This window comes from Tenrec ecaudatus, chromosome 17 (genome assembly GCF_050624435.1).
Source record: "Tenrec ecaudatus isolate mTenEca1 chromosome 17, mTenEca1.hap1, whole genome shotgun sequence".
In the NCBI taxonomy this organism is placed as follows: Eukaryota; Metazoa; Chordata; class Mammalia; order Afrosoricida; family Tenrecidae; genus Tenrec; species Tenrec ecaudatus.
The window spans coordinates 162,998-188,500 of NC_134546.1; the positions used below are offsets into that span (position 1 = coordinate 162,998).

General features: G+C 40.3%; 2 protein-coding genes across 6 annotated transcripts in view; one reads left to right on the forward strand and one right to left on the reverse strand.

Annotated features, from left to right (window-relative positions):
* The window catches only part of ASB3 (ankyrin repeat and SOCS box containing 3), a 94,452-nt gene that overhangs the window by 67,543 nt on the left and 1,406 nt on the right, over positions 1–25,503 (reverse strand). For 2 of the 4 annotated variants that reach the window (XM_075536020.1, XM_075536019.1), the window contains exon 2: positions 4,907–5,115. In XM_075536020.1, the coding sequence (XP_075392135.1) occupies positions 4,907–5,102 (196 nt within the window). In that variant the 5' untranslated portion in view covers positions 5,103–5,115. Of the gene's footprint in view, positions 1–4,906; positions 5,116–9,517; positions 9,676–25,503 lie in introns of those variants that run through there. The other 2 variants (XM_075536021.1, XM_075536022.1) reach the window with 2 other exon arrangements.
* Positions 9,874–18,233, forward strand: CHAC2 (ChaC glutathione specific gamma-glutamylcyclotransferase 2). Of its 2 annotated transcripts, none has more exons than XM_075535701.1 (3): positions 9,874–10,115; positions 15,542–15,577; positions 17,280–18,230. In XM_075535701.1, the coding sequence occupies exons 1-3, from the start codon at positions 9,981–9,983 to the stop codon at positions 17,661–17,663; spliced, it is 555 nt and encodes a 184-aa protein (XP_075391816.1). In that variant the 5' UTR covers positions 9,874–9,980; the 3' UTR covers positions 17,664–18,230. The 2 variants fall into 2 exon arrangements, with proteins under 2 accessions (XP_075391816.1, XP_075391818.1); XM_075535703.1 differs by having other exon boundaries at positions 10,017–10,115; positions 15,542–15,582; positions 17,280–18,233.

Genomic DNA, 25,503 nt, shown 5'->3' on the forward strand with positions numbered 1-25,503 from the left:
ATTCAACCATGAAAAGGTTAAAGTTATTAAACGGTGAACTAATATATTCCTATCATTTGACATCCATAAAACCACAAACACACCCATCTCAGGGAGAAGGAAATAAAACCAACTAGGCAATTATTTACAAAGTAAAGTAAATAAAAGGTGCCTCAAACAGGATGAGAAATACAAAAGTGAGTTCACTATCGAATTTAGATTTTGGAAAATGTTAGCTATAGAAAAATACACATAGAAATTTGATTTAATTTGAAACAACTGTGCCAAGAAAGTAGCCCAGAGAAAATAACAATCTATAAATTATCAAGGGCTCATGAGGGAGGGGGAGCGGGGAGGGGGAGCGGGGAGGGAGGGGGAAAAAAAGAGGACCTGATGCAAAGGGCTTAAGTGGAGAGCAAATGCTTTGAAAATGATTAGGGCAAAGAATGTATGGATGTGCTTTATACAATTGATGTATGTATATGTATGGATTGTGATAAGAGTTGTATGAGCCCCTAATAAAATGTTAAAAAAAAAAAGTAGCCCAGAGAGGGATCTTGGCTTGGTGTACTATAATTTGAATTATACTTTCAGAAATTTACTTCAAATCTTTGAAGCTAAGGCAGTCTAACAGTAAAACAAGAATTAAAGAGTCAGACAACCCTCAATGTGGTTCCACAAAATTATGTATGCGGTTTTGATTTTAATAAAACACTTATAAATGCAAACAGCTATGTATTCATTATAATATTTATACGTTGTCGCAATTATTACACGTTTGGTCTCCAAAATATCACAATAATAAAAGTTTTCAGGACCCCCAGTAAGCTGGCTTTGAAACTTTCAATGATTAACTGCCAACCTTTGTTGATTTGAGTTTTACTAAAAGCCACTCTCTTGTATTGGCCCATCAACCAACACTCTCTCATTTTCTTCCTTTCCCTGTGAGGAAGGCATCTTGAAAACAAGACCGTGTTGCTCCCTATTTGTAATAGCTTCGCCTCTGTCCTTCTCAAAAGAAGGTGAAGTGATAAAAGAAGTCAACACTTCGGAATGGGCAAACCCAATGGCCCTTCAACTCCTTCACAGTCACTTATGCATGCATCCTCTGTGTCCCTCTGAGGATGGGGCGGTCTCAGCTGAGCCTGTATAGCAGTGCCAACAGCTGGGCTTACGACTCTACCAATGACACCACAGCCCTAGACTTGCAGACCTGCTAAGTAGAGCACAGACTTGTTTTTAATGTTCACCTTTGAATGATAATCGGCAGATTCATTTTCTACAAAACCCCAAAGAGCTAAAGCTAACCCATGAGGACTTTATTCTTTGTTCACTTCCTTACCATGTGCCCGGACTGCGTGAAGAACCTCACGTACTCTGCTGTGGATTGACGTATCCCCCCAAAAATACGTATTACAAATCCTAACCCCTGGCAACATGATAGCTGAAAAAGTGGGCTCAAACATACAAGGCCTGGAAGGAATGTCTGGTGACTAGGCATCTCCATGGCCTCTGTGGCACCTACCAGCAAGACCCTATGCTTACGGAGTCTGGTGACACTGTGGTTACTCACTGAGCTGCAGCCACCCCTCCTAGGACGAAGCTGTCCACTCCCAGAGATTCTACTCCCAGAGAGAGCTACAGAGTCAGAGACCCACAGCCGCACTTGGGCCTGGTCCGATTGGGGCTGCAGGTCGGAACTGACTCAGTGGCAGTGAGTTTTAGAGTGTTTTGGGTGTCATCACCATGAAGAATTAGGTTATTGCGATCGACACAGCATTTTCAATGGTTGGCTTTCAAAACAGGTCACCAGCCTTTCTTGTCTGTCTTCATCTGGAAGTTCTGCTAAAACCTGTCCAGCACATCAGCAAACACATGAGTCTATTCTCATAGGAGTGTCTGCAATCAAACAAGGTTCCTCCTATACAAGAGGCAAGTTTCACCATGGAACCATCAATGCCCCCTTTTAAGTAGAAGAAACAGGTAAAAGATTAAAGCCAGAACCCTAACTGAACAGTTGAGGAAGAATGTGCCATCAAAATAAAAATATGCCAATCAATCAATCACAAAGAAGACTGAGAAAGAATCAATGTGTCTGATTTGGTGTTGGTCAAGAATGCAGACGAACAAACAAATTTGCCTTAGAAGAAGTACAGGCAGAATGTTCCTTAGAAGCAAAGCTGGCAAGACTTCATCTCACCTATGTTAGAAATGTCATCAGAAGGACCCATCCCTGGAAAAGGACGTCATGTTTGTTGAAGTAGTAGGTCAGTGGAAAAGAGGAAGGTCTTCAGTGAGGTGGACTGTGAATTGACAAAGTGGCTACAACTCGGGGCTCAAACACATCAGGTGTGAAAAGGATGCAGGACTGGGCAGTGTTTCAAACAAACAATCACAACTGGTATTCAATGTCCATTTCAAGTACATTATGGAGTCAAGCCCTTCACACAATTTATATCATTTACTATGCCTTGAGGACCCGTGGTTTCACCATGGGCATGCATGAATGGAACCCACAGGTCACTCTATAAGATGTGGCAGTCTGTCCCAGAAAGAATGAAAGCGTCACAAACCCAAAGGGGCAGTTCTACTTGGTTGCTATGAGTTGGAAGCAACTCAATGGCAGTGGGTTTGGTTTGATTTCAGGGGCACTATGGTTTGTTTGTTTTTTAATTTATTTAGGAATCCACCAAAAAATTTTAAGATAAAATTATTTCCACATATATAGAATTTCACTATATGACAAAATCTCAGGCAAGTCTTATGCAGGAGAGACTGCAACATTTTTACAGGCTAAGGAAAGAAGTAGGTTGGGAGGAAGAGGACTGAATGCATTACAAAGAAATTAGATGCCATATAAAATTAAAAGATTAAGGAAAACTTATTCAAACTATGTGATACACGTGTAACAGCAACAGATTAACATCCATAGTATACAAAGAGCTCTTCTAAAAGATGAGGTAAACTTGGAACTTCTAAAAAGTTAGCCTGCCTGAGAATAAAACCAATACAGGAAGGCAGAACTTTAGAAAGGGGCCACCAGTGTCAGGAAGCCTGCATTTTGAATCTCGGAGTTGGCATTGCCTAACGAGACCTGCTGCTCCCTATGTATTTACATGGGGTGTGCTATGTTTGCTTCTGTTGATACTGACTTGCCATTATTCCGGAAAGAATCCTAGTGAACACAGCAGACAATCGCGCATATCCGCTATTATTTTAGAAGTCCCTGAGTAATGCAAATGGTTAAGCACCTGGCTGCCAAAGGCCTTTGACGTTTGAGTCCACCCAGAGATGCCTAAGAAGAAAGGCTGGGTGGCGCACTTAGAAATAAATCAGCCAGGGGAGACCCTCTGGATCATGACACTAGTCTAATCGGAGTCAGGCTGAGAGCAAGTGGCTGTTCATCAGCTGCTCAAGTTTGTATACTTTTCAGATCACCCCATTCACTTCAAAGAATTCTCCTATAGCCATGCTTGTGCATTGCACAAGCATTAAGGGATTCACTGGGATTTGACTTAAAATTGTTCAATTTTAGGACAAACAAAATGTTAAGGGAATCGTTATATTTAAATTATATAACAGTACTAGGAAATAATTATATAACAGCACTTTAAGTCAGAAAAAATGGGAAGGTATTACAGAGTTCTGAGCAGGAAAGATCATGACTTATGCATGTTTTTTAAATCTCTTTACTGTATTGAAACTCCATTGCGGTGGCATCGGGAAGGAGCAAGGGCAAAAAGAGAGAGACCTTCTGGGAAACTACTGCAGCAATCCAGGCAAGAGACTCTATGGTGTAGCCAAGGTATTAGTGGTACTTAGAGTGGTGGAAAGTGGTATGCCTATGTGGACATACGTACCTAAGAATGGGGTGGTTCCAAGTGCTTACAGGTAGAGCTTCAGGCTCTGCAATACTTGCCCTGGACCAGGCCAGAGATTAGACCAAGGTGCAGAGGGCCTGAGGGAGGCTTGCCTGTGGGGCAGGACTGAGAAGAGGATGTCCTGATTGAAGAAGTATACCCAGAGTTATTCTAGACCAGAAAAGAGGAACCTGTTACTTTCCTAATAAACCTATAACCAGGAGTGTGTTCTGTCAGTTCGGTGTGGCCACTGCAGAGAATTATCACGCCCAGTAGAGGAGTGGAGGTGTTTTGGGAGGTTTGGGTTGGTGTTCACACTGGTAAAAAGGTTGGAGAGAGGAAACGTGCCTCATAACCACTAGCCTTGGGTTGCTGATCTTGATTTTTGCTCCTTCCCCTCCTGAACTTAGAGAGGTCAGATGTCCACGGACCAGTTTTTCATTATTCAACAATAAGGAGAGAACCAAGATTTACACCCATATCTCATTGGATCCCAAAGCCCCTGCTGTGCCCACTGTCTCTGAATCTATTGACCAAGAAAACAATACAGTTTAAAATGTATTTTATAGGCTCCTGAAGGATATGGAAAGAATATGTACTATAAATACAAAACCTAAGTAATTGTACAATTTCCTAAAATTAAAAAAAATAATAAAAGAAAAAACTGGGGGGTGGGGGGTTTAAGTCAAAAAAAGCACACCCTTAATTTCAACAACACTGCTTTCGTTTGAGAACGGAAGAAAGGATAAATACGACCAGTGACTCTCTAATGTTTAAGATAAAACAACAGATTACTTTTGCCACATCACCTAGCTCAGGCAATACAAAGAGACCAGGCACCTCCACATAAAGGGCACCATGTACAGATGTTCAACCACAACACCAGACTGATGTCATCCAAGGCAGGCATTTTGACCACCCTCAGTAAAAATGTCAGACATTTGTTTTATGATTACAGGAAAGCCAGAAAATATATTCTTAGCAAATCATGTTAACTTTTTCTCTTTTTAATATTTTGCTGGTCTACTTTGTATGCCCAGCCTTCCTACTCCTCAAATTTACTTTACCTGCATGAATTAACAGCTGCAAACACTTTACAGAGTTGTGGTAAGCTGCTTCGTGAATTGGCATCCATCCCCTGTTATCAGCAACATCAACACTATGTCCCTTTTTGAGCAGTTTCCTTAAGACTTTGACATTTCCTTCCCTGGTGGCAAGTCCAACGGCAGAGCATGTGTTGGAGTAAGCCTCTCTAAAATCCATTCTTCTGATCGGTCTAGAAGACAAGTCAGAAAGAAAATACTAGCGTCAGTAAGACAACACTTCCCTCCTGGAGATGGGCAGATCACATGTGGCATTACTCTCCAGCATCTCACACATGACTGCCAAGCAAGAGCCCACAGTGGGGCAGCTGACCTGCCATGCCACAGCTCCTGCTGCTCTCGAGCCTAAACCTGGAAGTCTCTATCTCTCTGGCGAATTAGTGTTCGTGATGATTTTTAAATAAAGCTGTCAAGCAAGTTTTAAAGTGTTCTTTCTTCCCTCCTATGGAAAGGTTAAGGAATTCCCTCTGGAAAGCTTCTCCTGTTCATGTCTCATCAAAGTACAATTCACTGGAGCTCTGCATAAATAAACCTATAATGACCACTCCACTATGCTGTGATGGCCATTTAACTACTAACAATGTGTACAGCCCCAAGAATTTGTTTATAGCTTTAGTGGTCAGCTGTTACCACAAGGTAAGCAATTCAAACCTACCACGCCATGGGAGAAAGATGAGGCAGTCACACAGATTTAAAGCCTTCAGAACCCAAAAGGACAGTTCTAATCTGCTCTATGAGGTCACTTTGGGTCAGAACCGACTTGGTGGCAGTGCGTCTGAGAGTTTGTAGGTGAGCAGTTTGAACTCATCAGATCTTGTCAAGGATTTCATTTTACTCGGATCTACAGAGCAGTCATGGAGCCACAGGTAAGAAATAAAAAAATGTGTTAAAGAATAAAGAGATCACTTTGAAGATTAAAGGACGCCTGAACTAAACCATGGTATTTTCAATCACTTCATAAAGCATGTGAAAACTGGACAATGATTAAGGAAAAATTGATGTATCTGAATTGTGGTGTTGGTGAAGAATATTTAACATACTAGGGACTGGGTGAAGAACAAGTAATACGACGAAAATGCTCCTCAGCATTAAGGATGGCAAGACTTTCTCACATACTTTGGACGTGTTATTGGGAGGGACCAGTCCCGAGAGAGCAATGTCATGTTTGGTAGCGGGTCAGTGAAAAACGAGAAGACCCTTGTAACAGAGCTTAAGTTCTAACCGCCCCAGTTTGGAAACAGTTAAGGACCACCCTGACAGCCCAAAATCCACGAGTAGGGTCCTCAAATAGATTAAACCTCCACTGAATTTTTTTCTGATCTTTAACCAGGGTGTGGACATCCTTGCCCTTGTCAAAAGGCACTGGAAAACATGACCTCCACTCAGGAAGGGGCAGTCTCTCTTAGGGGCTTGCTTGGGTATATCCTTGATAGAGGTCATCGTACTGGGGACAGTACAGGGGGTCCCATAGTCATGAGTCTTAAATCAGTTGTGCCCTGACTGCCGTGGTCAGAGGCCCCTGGATCAATTTTGTAAACTCCACTAACGAAGTATGTGTCCCAATTAATCATAGTCCTGTTCCTGATTCTGTTGTCTCACCTATAACTGTGATGCACCAATCTGCCACCAACCACAAATTTGCCCTTTGTTCCATGACTTATTCATCTGGTTTCCCAACTGTGAATCCTCCGATGCCATTTTAATCTCCCTGGCCGTCTAATTATGTCAGTAATTTTGCACACAAAGCGGTACATTGTTTTGCATAAAACTTGTTTTATATTGGAGGCCTGTAATTCTTAAGAAATTACTCATTTTAATCTCTCTAGTAGACATTCCAGGTATGATAAACTTCTTCTAACAGTTAACAAGCCACTCGGGATTACCGCCAGGGAGGTTAAAGGCGTGTTGGTGGCCTCCCTCATCCAGATGATGTGTCTGCGTCGGTATTGCTGTCTTCGTGCTTCTTTTCTCCTCAGAGGATATTTGAGAAGGGGTCTCTTTTGTACCAGAAAACACCCTCGGCAAAATGAATTGATTGAAACAGTGACTGCAACAATGGGCTCAAACAATAACTGTGAGGATGGCCCAGAACCAGGTCATGTTTGTCAGTTATGTATAGGGTTGTTACTAGATGGCACCTAACCATCCTGCGAGTGACATCTTTGCCTTGTAACCCTTGAAAGAAGTCTTTTTACACTAGATTTAGCAAAAGCAATATTTTGTTTGATTTCTTGACTGCTGCTTCCATGGAAGTTAAATGTGTATCCAAGTAAAACGAAATCCTCAGTAATTTCAAAATTTTCTTCATTAGTCATGATATTGTCTATTTTTCCAGTGAGGAATTTTGTTTCCTCTCAGTTTCTCAAGTAACCTAAAGTATAGTCTGTAGTCTTGGATCTTCATAGTAAGTTTTAAGAACTCTTTGAGTCCATTTCAGTTCAGTAGTACCTACAATATTTATCTTTATGTGTTCCACTGCATTTTCTTTTTTTAAAACATTTTATTAGGGACTCATACAACTCATAACACAATCCATACATACATCAGTTGTGTAAAGCACATCTGTACATTCTTTGCCTTCATCATTTTCAAGGCATCTGCTCTTCACTTAAGCCCTTTGCATCAGGTCCTCTTTTTCCCCCCTCTCTCCCCACTCCCCCCTCCCTCATGAGCCCTTGATAATTTATAAATTATTATTTGGTCATATCTTGCCCTGTCCGACGTCTCCCTTCACCCACTTTTCTGTTGTCCGTCCCCCAGAGAGGAGGTCAAGGAGGTCACATGTAGATCCTTGTAATCGGTTCCCTCTTTCCAACCCACTCTCCCTCTACCCTCCCAGTATCGCCACTCACACCCCTGGTCCTGAAGGTATCATCCACCCTGGATTCCCTGTGCCTCCAGCTCCTATCTGCACCAGTGTACATCCTCTGCTCTATCCAGACTTGCAAGGTAAAATTCGGATCATGATAGTTGGCGGGAGGGGGGAGCATTTAGGAACTGGAGGAAAGCTGTATTCTTCATCGGTGCTACATCACTCCCTGACTGACTCATCTCCCCTAGACCCCTCTGCAAGGGGATCTCCAGTGGCCGACAAATGGGCTTTGGGTCTCCACTCTGCACTTCCCCCTTCATTCACTCTGGTAAAATGTTTTTTTTATCTTCTGATGATGCCTTATACCTGATCCCTTCGATACCTCGTGATCGCACAGACTGGTGTGCTTCTTCCATGTGGGCGTTGTTGCTTCTGAGCTAGATGGCCGCTTGTTTATCTGCAAGCCTTTAAGACCCCAGATGCTATATCAGTTTTTGATAGCCGGGCACCATCAGCTTTCTTCCCCACATTTGCTTGTTCACCCGCTTTGTCTTTCAGCGGTTGTGTCGGGAGGGTGAGCATCAGAGAATGCCAATTTAATAGAAGAAAGTATTCTTGCATTGGGGGAGTACTTGAGTGGAGGCCCAATGTCCTTCCGCCACCTTAATACTAAACCTATAAATATAGGCACATAGATCTATTTCCCCATCCTCATATATATATTTGCATAGGTACAGGTCTTTGCCTAGACCTCTATATTTTCAATTACTTCCAATTTTCCTAGATCCATGCTCTTCCCCAGTCACATTTTGAGTACCTTCCAAAAGGATGCACTCAACTTCCAGCACTTTATCAGACAATGTTGTCTTTTGCTTTTGTTGTGTGCTTTCTCTGCATGCATGTTATCCCAGGCATGTAATAACCGATAGAAGTAAAACAGACACCTGGAGAAGTCAAGCCATCTGTTTGTTCTTAAAGTAACTGTTTTCCTTTGTAACAGAATTTGCTGCTGATTTTAAGAACAAGAAAAATATTCTGAAAACCCTTGTAAAACTGCATGTTATAGCAGTATTCTCTTATGAGACCAAAAACTGAAATATTAGAAATCCTCAAAAAGATATGGTGATTTGGTAAGGCATACGCCAGCAGATGGTGCCCTTGATCGCTTGAGTAAACTAGGAAAGCTAGTTTCTCCTTTAAAAAAAATTAATCATGAGGGTGGAAGGGTTAGGGAGGGGGGAAAACTGAGCTGATTTCAAGGGCTCAAGTAGAAAGAAAATGTTTTGAAAATTCATGATGGCAACCTATGTGCAAATGTGCTTGACACAATGGATGGATGTATGGATTGTGGTAAGAACTGAGGAGCCCCCAATAAAAAATTTTTTTAAGCTCCTGGAAAGTCGAATTAGAGTGAACTTCAATACTTAAATAAAATAAAGATGTACACACCTCAAGTTTTCGATACAATTTCAGGAAGCTTCCAAAGTCTTTCAAGAACCCTTTCTCTGCCTTTCCTTTGCGGAGTGAGCAGCTGAGAATGCTAAATATAAATAAGGTCATTTCGTAGGTAAAATTTTAAAATATGAACACTTTATACTGAAACCATAGGTAACTCTAATGGAAGTGAACGGTCTCCTCTAGTCAACAGTTTATTTTTTCCAAGGCAAAAAAAAAATTGTTGTAAACAAATATATTGCGCTCCTCTGGCAACTGCTCTGTGGGCAGAAATCTAATTTTCAAAGCAGAACAAAACGTCTACGTACCAACTGCACGAACTTACATCGCTTCTCCCAAACAGGGCGCCTCAACCACCGCTTCCGCCTTTCTCCTGTCATTCCCGCCCCCATTAGGAAAAAGCAGAGTCCGGCCATCTAGCGCCAAAAAGCCATTGTGAGTAATGTAGTTTTCTGCACCGGAGAACCAGAATCGTTTCTTCGCTTGAGTTGATTTATGGAGCTTGCAGGTGGATTCTTTGATTAAGACACAGAGGAAGGTCAATTCCTCTTAAATTTTAACGACGGAAAAAAAACAGTATTGACTACGACAGAGTATGAAAACGTTCTTCGTACTACAAGTCCCAGCAACCTTTGCGGCCCGGCACAATGCAGCCATTGCGCCTGCGCCTCGCGCAGCCGGTTGCTTGCTTCAGGGAGACCGCTGTCAGGGACTTCACGACGGAGCGAGACCACCGCTAGACGGCCCCCTCAGCAGAGAAGCTAAGAAAGCATGTGGGTTTTTGGTTACGGGTCCCTGATATGGAAGGTGGACTTCCCCTATCAGGACAAACTGGTCGGGTATATCACAGGCTACAGCCGACGCTTCTGGCAGGGGAGCACGGACCACCGCGGGGTCCCCGGCAAGGTGAGACTCCAGCCAGCCCCACGCCCACTGCCCCCGGGGCCCCGCTTCCCAACTCCCACGCCGTCGCAGGACCCACTGCCACGTGTCGAGGGGCGGCGCGCACAGGGTGTGGGGGTGTTAAGCTGTTACGTTCGGGCCCCCTCCTCGGCCACCAGTGCCCTCGCTTCTCCCAAGCCTGGGGCACTCCCCAGCCGCTGGAGACCCTGGTCAGAGGGGGATGGACTCGCTCGGCCACAGGCTCCCACGCTCTCCCACCGGGCTGGCAATGCTGGGCGGGCGGCCCTTTTAGTGGCAACTTTTGTTCCCAGAAAAAGAAAAAAAAAACCAAACTTCGTGTCACCATGGGGGTTTACATACTAAAATCAGTTTGCAAATTCAGCTTTTTAGCAATTAAATGTGGTTGGTGGCTTTTCTACAGTTTGCTTTGGATCGGCACTCTAGTTTGAGTTCAGGAATTTCCTTAACGCTTTCCAAAGGTTTTAATTAATTGACACCCTAAGGTCACAAAGGACCTCGTTTCCAAAATTATCTCTAGTTACCAAAGGAGCTTACTTGATCATTTTGGTTGTCAGATATTAACAAATATATAAAAGAAGTTCCAAACCAGTAGACCCAGCATTATTGTAATGTTACTTTCTTGGTGTCTGTCCTTAAATTAGTATGAAATTTGTCAATCTATTTTTCAGCCAACTATCCAAGATACTCATTTTAGTACACGTATACAAAGAACGGAACACACCACTGCTTATTCAAGGCAGCCTGTGTTGTTGGTTGGGAAATAACTAACTTTAACTCCCTTAACTCCTAAGTCTGGGATATGTAATCATTTAACGGGAAACTTGTTTTGGTTAATTGTTCTCTGAAACATCCTGTTAAGCCTTATATAGGCTTTATTATTTTATTACTGTATTTATAAAATAAAGGAGCCCTTATGGCACCATGGGCTAAGCACTGGATTGCTAACCAAAAGGTGGGCAGTTCAAACCATTAGCCAGTGCAGGATAAAGCTGAGCCTGTCTGCCCCAGTGAAGATTCATAGTCATGGAAACCTCACGGCCATTTCACTGTGTCTGACAGGGTTAGCATGACTTGATGACAGGGGCTTGGGTTTAGTTGTAAGGTAAATGAATAATGAGCCAAACACATCATTGAAAAGCCAAAAAAAACACCCAAGAACGTGTTCTTCTGAAATAAATACCTAGAAAGTATAGAAAGGAGAAGGGATAAAGGCTTCAGAGCACTTTGCACCTACTCATAAAGGGGCATGATTGAAATCTTGAAAAGAACCAGGGTTAAAAAGCCAATCTCAACTAGGGTTGCTCAGTTAAGAGGTGGGCATTAAGGTATCCTGGCCTATTGAAATGATGATGGGCAGAGTGACTTAACAAGGGGGAAGTGACTGGGGCAGAAAGTTTAGATGTGGACACATAAAATTGCCATTCTAAAGAGAAAAGCCTTCACTCAAAGCTCTAATTTTAGTTAACAAGTATTTATTATATGCAGTAGCATATTTATCCCAGTCAACCAAAATGTGTTCATTACTCAGCACATCAAGATAAGTACATTGAAGGGACAAAAGAGGACAAGCAATTGTCAAGTCATACAAGAGTACATAACATAAAAGGAGAAAGAGCTATAGAAGCTAATGTCTATTTTCACTTAAATTTAAAATTCCCTCATGGGAAATTTAAGTATTAAACTCTGTCTAAGTATACTGATATCTTATAAAGTACTTATTCATTATAATACCTTACCAGTCTTATATAAATGTTAACTGTCTGAGAACAAGAACACAAGAGACTATAGAAGTATTTTTTTAGACTGTAGAAATATTAAGCAAATAAGAATGGCAAATCTGCTGTATCAGGGTTTTTCATAGCAAATTATGTTGTTATTAGTTATCGTGTGCATCATGTATTTAACATAATAATGACATAATTTAACATAATATTTAACATAATAATGAGATGTTAGTAAACAAGTGTTTGGCCAATTTCCACATAGTGCGATGTGATATTTGTAGGAAAAATACTGAACCTACTTGCTTTATTAAATTAGTTTTGTTTTCAGATTCATTAATCTTCAATTTCTTAAGTTTAATTGAGCATCACTTTTATACTATATATTTCATTGTCAGCTTCTCACAATAAGGTTGGGTTTTTTTTTTAAGTGAAACCTTTGTCAAGCATCAAATAGAGTATATTACAATTTCAAAAAATAGCAGTTTAATATAACAGACAATCATGAACCATTTTTTAATCCCTAGTTCTTCCACTTCTAGATCTGAAACATTAATCATTACTACAGGAAAACGCCCATCATGATTCAGATATGTTACAGCATCCTCCAACCGCATTTACTTTAAAGACTCATTTTTTCAGTTCCAGTGCCCCCACCCAAATGCACTTAGTGTATTTACAATCTTACATTGTTTTTCCATAACATTGTGTAGGGGTAAAGAGTTTAAATTTTAGAAAATATTTCCACATAAATTGATCAGGAGTCCTGGGAACCCATTTTATTTTCTGTTAAAATGACTCCCTTACAAGCCATCCTTATATCCTTGTAGCTTTTCCAACTGCCGCCACCCCAAGTCCAGGACTTCACTAACCCTCCTCCTTTCAACAGTTCCATACATGGGAAACCTCTAAGCAAACAGCACCATGCATGAGAGGTGCTAAAGGGAAATGAAAAGCAGCAGCAGGCCTCTACCTGGGAACTCAGAGCGGAGGCTTTACAAAGGGAATGGCTGCATGATAATCTAGTCATTCCACAGTGGGCACCAGATATTTAAAAATAGGAACCACTTGTAAGGTTTATCAATAATTTAGTACAACTTGGAGGAGAAATGGTAAGAAATGCAGTTCTGTTTAAGCCAGAAGTGTTTATTTTGGACTATCACAACCCAAAGAGTTTGAAATCTTGGAGCAGCTGGCCCAGTTTTCGTACCAGAAAATCATTCTGGGGCCATGAAAAGAACAGATTGAAAGAAAACAAAACTAGAGGCAGGCAGAGAAATCTCTCAAAGAGGCTACATGAGGACAGAGAAGAACCAAACACAAAAGAGTGGGAAGATAAAACTGACAAGAATTAGTATCTGGGCTGAATGCAGGGGGTCAGGTAGTGGAAAGCAGAACTTGCCACTGGATCACTGACATTTCTTACGCAGTCTTCCTCCTCCCCCTTTAACTTGCATATAATACACTTCACCACACTCATCCTCCCTTCAAACTTAGGACACAGATTACCTGCTGCTCAGTCACCAAAACCACATTGCCACTGAGGCAGTTCCAACTCCTAGCAACCATCCCTGGCTAAGAACTGCCCCGTAGGGTTTCCTGCCTGGACATTTTACTTTAGGACATAGGCTGCAACATCTTTCTCGCAGAGCAGCTGGTGAGTTTGACCCCCACTCATCAATCATGGGTCATGATGCCATTTTGCCAAAGATTCCTCTTCCTTTCTGGCCACCAGGATTCTTACTGTAGGGTTACTATGATTTGGGATGGAATCCGTGAGTTTTTGTTTTGTTCTGTTTGGGTAACTGACTATGAAAGGAGCCCAGGCAGCACAATGGGTAAGCTTGTGGCTGTCAACCTAAAACTCAGCAATTCAAACCCATTGGACACTCCATGGAAAACACTCCTGTGAGCTGTTCCCAAAATATTTCTGCCTAGGAAACACTGACAGACCTCTGTCACATAGGGTTGCTGTGAGTCAAAAATAATGACACTTCACTACTGACTGAAGTTGAAAGTAATGTGACAATACTTACATGATTATTAGAACTCTCTCGCTTATCACTAGCATCTGATGTGTTGGTGTTTTTAACTAGATTTAAAGAACCAGAAAATAGTATTTATGTGATAATACCTGTGGATAACATTATCTTTCAATTCCACCTGTCCTTACACTTCATACATTCATAGACAACTTCATTTAGCATTATCTCATATAAAAAGTCAGAACTCTAAGTGTCCAATAACACAAGAATGTTTAAATTTCAGTTCCTCACTGGCAGACTGTTTATACAACCACTAAAATAAGAAACTAACATAGGAATACATAGTGAAATGAGAAATCATAATCCATCATCATTCTGTGTGTTCCTTGAGTATGAAACACCACACATATGGGCAAAAATGACAATGATATAGCAACAAAGATGACCCACATAACTGAAATGATCCAAGCCTACTATGTCCCAGACCACTAACATAAAAGTGGGTAAAATTGGCTTAAAATTCACAATTCTCACTGATGTTACCAAGTAGGGATTCTAGAAAGAAAAGTTTGCAATGGTTGACTTAAGTCACCTTTGTTGTTTCAATTAAAATATATTCCAAGTCCCAACTTTTTCTTAAGATTTTCAATTTATAAACAGATTGTTTTGTCACCCTTTAAAATGAAAAAACAAAGTTTGCTTTGCCTTGGTAATAGTCTCATTCCAATCTCAAATTGAAAGATATAAAATCACTTATTTTTATGCTAGTTTTTTCTTTATTCTTTGAAAATATTTAAATAATAACCACATAACTGTTGGTTGAGTTAACAAACTAGAAAAATCAAATTTTCTAGAATGCCAGGTGGTCTAACTGACCACATAGAAGGAACTTTAAACAGGCCAGTTCTAACATTACCCCCCAACAGGGCAATGTGAATTTCAATTATGAATGTAAAAAGGAAAGCGCCTACCCTATGGCACCCATTACCATTTCTAGAGTGGTTCTCCATCTGTCGATCACGACCCCTTTGGGAGTCAAAGGACCCTTTCACAGGGGTTGCCCAATTCATAACAGCCGCAAAATTACAGTGATGAAGTAGCGATTAAATTAATTTTATGGCTGGGGGGGGGTCACCACAACATGAGGAACTGTATGGAAGGGCCACGGCAAAAGGAAGGTTAAGAACCACTTGATCAATAGGAAGATGAGGGCATTTCTCTTGTTTCATATTCCTTGATAACGATGGTTTCTCAGAATATGTGCTCCAAGCCAGTACTATTACTGCCAACACAGAGGGACTTGTTACAGATGCAAATTCAACCCCTCCAGGTAATTCTTGTCCATGTTAAAGTTTGAGAACCACTTCCCTAAGGAAAAAGCTTCCTGGAATGCTATGTTTCATTCCCTAAGAAAACTATAGCAACTTTGAATTATCTACTGTTTCATTTGCCTTTCTTTGCCTTAAATTATTAGTATGTTCTTAATATGTCCGTTTTTGGTGAACATAGTATGATGGAAATCTTTTAGAAAGGCCATAATTATCTTCCATAAGGTAGATTTTCTTAATTCACTTTAAAGAAATGCTTACTAGGAGCAAATGTACATAAAATACTCCATGTCAACATTAACTAATGCTCAATTACTTAATGAACTTTAATTCAGAAAAAAATTTTTTTTTTGTTTTCACTTTTTTTAAAACAGCCTGGAAGAGTTGTGACTCTTGTTGAAGATCCTGGGGTATGGTATGATCATTCTCTTTGTACAGTCTTTACATGTGTAAATGTTAAGAGCTTTTTTCTCAGTCTGTGACACCGGAGAGCTTTGTGAATAGGCTTGACAAGCAACTTGACCCACCCTAGGTCTACAATAGCTCTCTGAATTCGCTGTTTCATCCAATGTAGGAAATGGAAGACAGTGGGACAAGCTGCGGGATACAGGGTCAAGAACAAAGTAAAACCAAATGGCATGCCGGTTTTGGGTGGTTGTTTTTTTGTTTGTTTGTTTGTTTGTTTGTTTGTTTTAGTGAGTCTGTTTATATGCATATATAGCACCCTCTGAGGATACTGGACCACACTTGTGAAGCAAGATTAGCATTAAGAATCAACTTGGAGTTTTTAAAGCACGCCTCGCTTTAGCTAGCAGATATTTTCAGGAGAGACCCAGACAAGAATTCTCTCCTTCTTGCTCAATTTCATCATTAGCATCTGTGTGGTATGGTATACCTTTTAAATCGGTTTAGAGTACTGGAAAAAAAACTTTTTATTTGCCTATTAATCCTGTTTTTTAAACTACTTTATTTTCTATCATTTTATTGCAATACAATTCAAATAATGAAAGGCATAACTTGGAGAAAACCTTTGATATATAGAAGTCAGCATCTAGTAACAGCAGATGCATAACAGTTTCGATTAGGAAATGCTTTCATAATTTACACTAGAAAAAGCATCATTAAAATGGTTTTAAACTAGTAACTATAACTCCTAAATAAACACTTAAGAAGCAAATAATACTTGTTTCTATAGCATTTTCATTCAGTCCAGAAGATGTGTAAGGACCTAACATTTATTAAAACTTTCAAAAAATCTCTATTATAAACTTAAGAGTCCTCTTACAACACACAGTTTTAACAAGCAAAATTTCAAGTTCTTTGCAGCCAAAGTACATAGGTGTTTCTTTGGTTTGGAGAATTTTGTTCATGGGTTCTCTCCACAAAGAGCTGCCATTTCTTTTTCTGGATAAATAATTTTCAAAGGATATTTGAAAGTTTAGTCAGCTGAGAAAGGAATAAAATAAAATGAATTGCTTTATTACAGAGAGCTTTTAAAACAGAACCCTTCTAGCATGACATACAAAAAAAAAAAGATAAGGTGTCAGTTCGAGCTGACAGAGCATGGGTGTCAGCGTTTTCCCAGATGGCACCCCATTACTCAACGGGGTATCTGCTGAGCTAGGAGGACCAACGATGACTACTAGTATGCTCTATCAAACAGCTTGGGGTCAGTGGCACTACCACAGAGGTGGAGTGGGGGGGGTGGGAGGGTGGGTGGACAGGGCTTCACAAAGTTCATGGGAAACTTCTATTCACTTTCCCACCAACTTTTTGAAGCACCCACACAGGTATCCATTTAAGGCTTTAAAACTATACTTTTAATAACCAATTGAAAGATTGACAGTTTTCAATTCAGTCCCATCTGTTGAAAGACAAGCTTAATTAGAAAATGTAAACAAAGATAAACTAGCCAACTATATTCTGACACATATTATTCAGAATTAATGATTTAAAATGTTGATCATCATTAGTATGTACCTCTTCAGTGCACTTTAAGTTAATCAAAACTGCACTTCTAAAAATATACAAGCTATCTTCCTAAAGCATACACATAGTTATTTTCATTAACCTTGTACATTTTAAAGCATATGTTCTTTTCAAATTCAACAGGGTTGTGTATGGGGTGTTGCCTACAAATTGCCAATAGGAAAGGAAGAAGAGGTAAAAGCCTACCTGGACTTCAGAGAAAAAGGAGGTTACAGGAATGAAACAGTCATTTTTTATCCGAAAGAGCCCACAACAAAACCATTCAGCGTGTTGTTATATATCGGAACATGCGAGAACCCTAATTATCTTGGTCCTGCTCCTCTGGAAGACATTGCTGAACAAATTTTTAATGCAGCCGGCCCAAGCGGAAGAAACACGGAATATCTTTTTGAACTTGCAAATTCTATTAGGAATCTCGTGCCCGAAGATGTAGATGAGCATCTTTTCTCTTTGGAAAAATTGGTAAAGGAACGTTTGGAAGGAAAACAAAACCTCAATTGCATATAAAGACTGACTTTCCCAAACTAGCAGAGTTTCTGGTGTTCAGAGCAGAGCTTCAATGGCAGTGTGATTCGAAACCGTGTTTACCTGAAGACCTTCTTTATCTTTCTGTCATATTTAAGATATCCAAATTTATAGTTTTCAGGTGTCCTGAAACACAATTGTAGTCAAAAGACTGGAATATTGCTAGAGAAAAACAAGTTTTAATAATCGACACAATGATCTCCTACCTGTACAGTGTTGCTCATGAGAATTGAGTTCTTAAAGAAACAGAAGGACTGAGTTTGGATCTTGTTTTTATCAGAGTAAAATCATAATACTATTTGAAGTTACAGGGAATTAAGCCAAAAATGTAGTTATTTCATCAGTACACTCTCATACTATATTTCTATAACCATGGCTTAAAAGATAAATGATGTATGATTAGAAATGTATGGCAATATAAAATTTAATCTTGAATGTGAATTTCCTTGATATCCATATTCATAATGGGTTTTTCAAGTTAAATAAAAAAATACTTTGATATTTCTAGTATAAAAAATCCTTAGAATTATAATGTACATATATCTCCTTTATAAATAAATTCATTTTAATTACCATTTGGGAAAAAAAACTCATTGAGTCTAAAAGTTGTTATATAAATCACACCTACTAATAGTGTAGTCTTTCATTCGCTTTGTCCTAGGTACTGAATGATTTTTTTGTGTGTGATAATAAAGATCAATAGACACATAAATAAGAGAGTTAGGCTTCTGAAACACATTTGCAATTATAATATTGAGAAAGAAATGGCATTATCTGATCATATGCTACATAGGATATTTTCTCTAACTTAAATGTATCAACTGAATAACGTTTATACACTATTCAAGTAGAAAACAAATGACGAACATGTGAAATTAGTCTCGATTCACATTAATCAGATTCTGATTCTTTTCTCAATGGAATATATAGTCTCTAAAATCTTTCAACGTGAAGAGAATTTGTTCTGTGTCAAGAACTATCTCTTGGTCTATGTACAAGTTCTTCAGGAGCATAATTAACTCATCTTTGTGAGCCCAAGTGGCACATGTTGGCTGCTAAACACAAGGTCAGCCGTTTGAAACCACTAGTCACTCTGTGGGGACAAGCCTTTCTATTCACCTTAAAAGTTACAGTCTTGGAAACCCACTGGGGCAGTTCTACCCTGTCCTAGAGGGTTACTAAGTCAGAATCAACTGGATGGTTTAGAAAATGTATATATATATATATATATATATATATATAGGTGTCAGACACTTAGTATTGCCAAATACTTACCTAATCTTGGTAGTTAAGTGGCTCTAAGGTGACTGACTCATTAGTGATCTTACACAAACCAACTGAAACAGCCCAGTCCTGTGTGTTCCTCGCATTTATGTTTGAGCCCATTGTTGCAACCACTATCAATCCAAGTCACGGAGTCTTCCTCTTCTTTGATGTTCTTCTATTTCATCTAATATCTATTCAGAGTATCAAGAGCTCAAGACCCCCTCTAGATACATGTTTACAATCATGCCTATAATTTAAGAATCATTTTTGGTCTATTAAATATTTTTCAAACATCTTCCAAGCAACATTAGATTACATTCTATTACGTTTCTCTGTTCCACAAATACTTTTTTTTAAAACAACTTAGGAGAATAAAGTGCTCTCTCAATGTGTAAGTACATATCCCTACATCTTGAGCAGTTGTAAATATGGATATAAACATCACACTTCTACCCATTTCATATTTTAAAAATCAACCTAATATTCAAATTATGCCTATATTTTTCAGTTAAAATACTACATGTTTTATGAATGCATTCCACTTTTAACAATCTTTTCACACATTTCTAAAACCTTTAAATATAAGCAAATAGACTCAAAATTAGTGGGATGATTTTTCAATTGTGGCTAACAAAGAATTTTAACTCCTCTGCAGACAATTTTACTAAAAGAATTGTTCTAGATGTCAAAATGGAATTTTGTGAAAGACAGCAGCTATCCCATTTTGTACCTTCACTAGTAGGTTTTAACCCCAAAGAATCTTTCCTAAAACAAGATGCATCTGTGGGTTGGATTAGCTGTTATGCTGTTAACTTCAAGTTCAGTGGTTTCAAGCCCACCAGCCGCCACTCCTGTAGAGAGAGGTGGGGCTTTCTGTTCCCATAAAGACTTAGTCTCAGAGACTCTCTATAGGGTCAGTGAGAGTGCTGGTTTTGGTTAATCTGTAAGCATGACTTTTTTTTTTTTGCATTTTACAAAAGTATGTTTTTATCATTAATCTAAAATGCTCTCATTGATTTGTTCAAAATACAAACTGATTACTTCCCCTTCCTACCAAAATCACAGAAAGCAGGTAGGATTCTATTAAGCGTCAAGAAAGCAGTAGTCCAGTGTTCTCATGAGCACACACACACATGTAGCCATGCATGCTGGCGGAGTTTCAAAAGGTATCGTACCGTCAGTTGACACAGAGGAGGAGGGAGTTGTGAGAAATGTGAATAATGATGCATTGAGAACAGTGATGCTGGGTCATTTGCCTCCACCTCCACTCAACCCTACCACTTCACAAATAGGAAACTTAGCAGCAGTGTTGATTTACTGTTCGCGCTCTCCCCTAAAAAAAAAAAACAAAAAAAACCCACCTCTGGTTTTTAGAAAAATTCAACATTCTACACTGAAAAGTATTACAGTATTTCATGCCCCATAGAAAAATGGAGGGAATAGGTACCTCTTCTGCATTTCACCTTTAATTAATCTAAAGTGGGACTTAATACTTCACATCTTGATTACTGAGTTCAGGAATAAAAAAATAAATAAATAAAAGAACTTTTTGAGGAAGGACAAAACCACAAAAGAAAACTATAAAAATTTAAAAACAAACTAAAAAAATTTCTTTTCAAGATTTGTTTCCTAAGTAATTGGTTCTCTTTATTTTCCCACTTTCTTTAAAAGTTTTAAGTGCTACCCTCAAATCTCTGACGCTATGGCACATGTTAAAAATATGCAACTAGAGATAAAAGAAATGGAAAGATGAAGTCGGGGACGCGGCCTCTTCCAGAGAATTCCAGTTCTGTGGCTCCCCGGCTTTCCTCTGTTTGCTGATGACCATCCAGTGGCTTTTGTCTTCCTCCACAAGTGTCTGTGTCTAATGAAGTTTTTGTTTTGAGAAAATAATTTTTATGCCTTAAATGGAACAAGGACTAGACAATTGTAGACAGATATCATCCAAATGAGGTATGCCATTTAGTCCTAGGTTATAGTGAGGTCCAAGGGTTTGCAGAGATAGTGTATTTAAAAGGGCAAGGAAAATGTCACAAAAATATGGATAGCAGTACATCAATATATCATGGTTACCAGTGGGCGCCCCAGCTTGGGCTTAGAACCATGATTGGAGCATGCACATTACATTAAAATAGCTTCTGATACTGGGCCAGGAGTTTCTGGAGACAGTCAGGGAAGAAACCCTCCATGGCTAGGCCACTCTAGGTATGAAATCTCGGTCAAGGACACACCCAGGAGAGGCCCTAAGGGAGTGCCCCTCCCAGGGCTGGTCAGGGGGTGAAGGTAAACCACTTTTACTCAGTTCTTTCTATAACTCCAAAGTGATCAGGTTTCAGAAATACCCTGAGCTAATATACAGTCAACTAAACAAAGGAAACCACTTACCCTGAAGTTTACCCTGTTAACTTCCAAAATTAACTCTAAAATTGTGAGTGTGGTCTATGTTTGGCCATGCAGCCCCTTCCCCCAGCCTCTCAGAAAGATGAGTGATCTGCTGGAGTTTGCAGTCCCTGCCTCCAGCATTCCATGGTGCTTATCTCTCTGGGCAGAGTCCATACATCCTCTTCCCCAGCCGCCTCTCAAGGCCAGAGCTGGACTGTGCAGCCTCTTCCCCCACATTCCAAGACGCAGCTCTGTGAAGGACTCAGTCTCTGCCACTGCACACCAGGAAACTTCCCTTCTTAGGGGCACAAGCACCAGCAGCTCTCTTTACCTCATTTGTGTATTTCCCTGACCCAAATCCTACAAATATCCCACTGCCCCACCGATGGGTGCCATTTCCCTTCGGAGCTCCCGATGCTTCTGTCCCTTTCTCTGCCCTCCTTTCCCTATCAGGAGTGCTTTCCCTACCCTAATAAAGCGTTCTTAATCTCACATTCTTTGTCTCAATTCTATCTCCATTCAATGTCTCAATGTTGACCTCTCAGTCTATGAGTTTTGTGTGGCTATTCCATTGAATTATCACAAGAGCTTAGCAGCTAGAAAGTGCCGAGGAGGGGCAGATGTTACCAGAATTTTTATAGGCCTTCCAACCATCTTCACCTTTGAGTCTTCTGTTTCACTTTTCTTCCTCTTTTGCTCCAAGTGACCAGAAACCAATATTGTATATTAGGTAAGTAAATATATAAATAAATGTTATAGCATGGGATTAGGTTTGAAATCAAATGTATACTCTACTTTCTTTTTCAGGCCTAAGAAATGAGTGCAATATGCACATTTGCTCCTGTAATTTTCTGATAATGTCAGCCATGTATATGAGGGGGTACCAAAAAAAAAAAAAACAAACCCTTGAATCCACCCCACACCCAAGCTATGTACTTAACTTTTTTTTTTTTTACAAAACAACCTTATCACCTTCAAAGTACTCTCTATTACACTTAATACATTTGTCAAATCTGAGATTCCATTCTTGTAAATATTTTTCAAACTCATCTGTTTGGAAGGCTGACAGCACCTCCCTCATTTTTTTTCTTTACCTATTCTATGACTTCAAATCGCTGTCCTTTCATGTCCCTCTTCATTTGCAAAAGCAGAAAGAAGTCGCACAGCAAGGTCAGGTGAATAAGGTGTATGGGGTAAGACAGGTTTTGCTGCATGAGCAGGTACACTGTCATGAAAGCAAAACCAGTTCCCTATCTGCCACAAATCAGGCCTTTTTTGTCACAGTGTTATGCTATGCTTTCAGAACTTCTAAATAGAACACTTGAGTAACAGTATAACCTGGTGGAATGAACTCCAAATACACTACCAGTTAACATTTTCATCCATTCAGGAAGTTGACAGACATCCAGGAAGAGGTTTGTCATCAATCAACATTTCACCTTTTTAGAATCACTGTCCTTGTAAGCTGTGTTTCACATCACAACAGTTTCTGCGGTATTTTTCCGGAGCAGGAAACAATATTCCACAGCCGCACACTTTCTTACATCAGCCAACACAACAAAAGAGGTTTGAGCGAAACGGCTTTCACAAGAAAATTCACTGTGACCAGAGAGAACCTTCTCATGCAATGTCACTGGGAGCACTAAGAGCAAATTGCTCGCCTAGCAGGAAAAATGGATACCACTAAAGCTCCACCCAGGGGAACCTTTTTCTGGGGATGTATTTGTAGTCTACCAGAATGTCTGAAACGCAACGGTTTTTCTTTTTATCCTTGCTCCCAACCCACCAAAAAAAAAAAAAGCTTATCTCAATCCTCTCAAGACTTCTTTCTTATTATCAAAGAGTAATTATAATAAAAGATCTGTATTGGTGCAGTGGTGAAGTGCTTGGTTGTTATTTTACTTAACTTGTGCAGCTATAGTAGAAACACTGTTAGGTAGCAAGATAGGGAATTGTGCAATGCCATGAGGGTGCTGTATTCAGTTTACTGTAATGCCTGAAACTTCTATCCTTTATAAAAACCCACTTGGATCACAAACCAGGCTTCAGCATGAATTCTTTCTCGTGGGAAGCCAAGAACCAAGGTATTTCTCACACAAAGAATCTAACAATATCACGTGTGGATGGTTTTAACAAGCAAACTAATTTTCGCACAGTTCAGGTGGCTACAAGTTCATCTCTGGACTAACAGAGGAAGTACAGTGAATATTTCCAATCATGGCTTATATACATTTAGGGGTATACAAGCCCCCCTAATTACAGGTAACCACATACGTAACAGGAAGGGGTTGTACAACAGGCATACGTGTGACGGGAAGGGGATGAGCTAGGGTATACACGCAATAGGACTAGGGGTACACAAGATGGGCCTGTCCTAGATTCAAGATGACAGCCTAATGTTGGTCCTCCCTGAGTTGGCTTGACCTTGTCTTTGGGTTCTCCTTCAGGGGAGCAATCCACTATCCTTATTAGCAGGGAGTGGGCCCTACTTAGGGTGAGACAGACTATAGGGTTTGATTGCTCTAGATGGCTGATATACTCAAGGAGATAACATTTAAGCAGCTGACCTCCAAGTGTACAGTCATTTACCATGTTTCATATAACATGGGGGAGGGGGGAAACACCCTGGGGAAAAACCTTTCTGTATCCCATAACATATCCCCTAGTTTCTTTTGAACACCTTTCACTACCTGAAATTGTCATTTGTTTGCTAATTTCTTGTCTCCCCTTACCTTCACAAAAAACCTTAGCGAATGCAGATTCAATCTAAAGCAGGAAAACACAAAAACCTTTTTACTTTCATGAAGTCATAGGTGCCTCTTTCGCACCAGGACTTCAGGATTTCCTGTCTTACAAACCACACAGATTGACTTACTCCCCTAATTTTCTTCTATTTTATTTTTTGTTATCCATTTAGGTATTTAATTCTATGTGTTAATCTTGTCAAAATAGGGGTCACCTAGCAGACACAGATCAAACACTTCTCTCAATAGGGCACGCACCACATTCCCTCTGACTTTCCATAGTGCCAATCTCCAGCTGATGGTGCGTCCCTCCCTGCTTCCCGGCCAGAAAAACCTACTGAACATTCAGGAAGATGACGCCTGAAATGCACTTCTCTGTCTGTCTGCTCCCATGAATACTTACTTGCAGTCTTGTGACCTGTGGGAGTATAAAGAGATTTCCCCAGCTTTGTCTCCCCCAAAGACATGCCAAACACTAGAGGCAAATTTGCCAGCATATGGTGGGAGGTCAAATGCTTAGAAACATCCTCCCTGAAATCAGTCAGTTGCCAGACTACTGTCTGGTCCCAACACAAGAAGGGCCCACTCCCTGCTGTTAAGGACAATGGGCTACTTCTCCCTAAAGGCTTTTGACCATTAGTCTGGTCCCTGTAGGTGGGGTTTACACCCTACTGATGTTTCTATGGAGATCCAGAGAACAATCAAACCTGCTCAGTGACATCCAAAGTTAGGCTGCCATCTTGAATCTAGGATGTGCCCATCTTGTCACATGGACACCCCCAAACCCTCTTCTTTTGCGTGTATGTCCCTAGATTGTCCCCCTTTCATTGCTGTATAACCTACAGTGCAACCCCTTCTTGTGACCCCTGCCTGTGAAGTATGTCTTTACCTATAATTAGTGGGCTTGCACGCCCCCCCAAAGGTATATAAGCCTGGGTTAGCAATAAAGTGCTCTCTCGGGCTCCCTCCTTGGCCTCTCATCTCGGCTCCCTCTCCTCTCTGGTCCGCTCTCCCCTGTTCCCTTTCCCCTTGTCCTCCTTCCCTCCCCCTCTCTCCTGCCCTCCAGTCTCCCATCTCCACATGGACCACTGAGCAGGGCTGAGGTGAGCATGCTACCATGCAATGTGTCTGACTCCATTATTTCAATCTCTCTTTTCTCTGTCATGCTCTCTATGACTTTATTATAATTGTTGATATATATATATATATACAATTGTGCCTATCGAACCCGCAATTAGTTGTGGGGGCTGGCCCTTTCCCCCCACAGGGAACCCTAGACAGAGGGTCGCTGTGCATCGCGGTGCAATGGCAGCGGGCTACTCACTGAGTGTACTACCTATTTCCTTAAATCCTGGTTCTAGTGTCATCTCTACTGACAGTCATGTGAGAAAAAAGGTCTCCCTTTTTTCATTATATCTTCAGTCTAATGC

Coding starts and splice junctions, on each gene's coding strand:
- CHAC2 (XM_075535701.1), top strand. CDS start 9,981: ATGTGGGTTTTTGGTTACGGGTCCCTGATATGGAAGGTGGACTTCCCC. Junction 10,116..15,541: donor ACCGCGGGGTCCCCGGCAAG/GTGAGACTCCAG, acceptor TTTTTAAAACAG/CCTGGAAGAGTTGTGACTCT. Junction 15,578..17,279: donor CTCTTGTTGAAGATCCTGGG/GTATGGTATGAT, acceptor CAAATTCAACAG/GGTTGTGTATGGGGTGTTGC.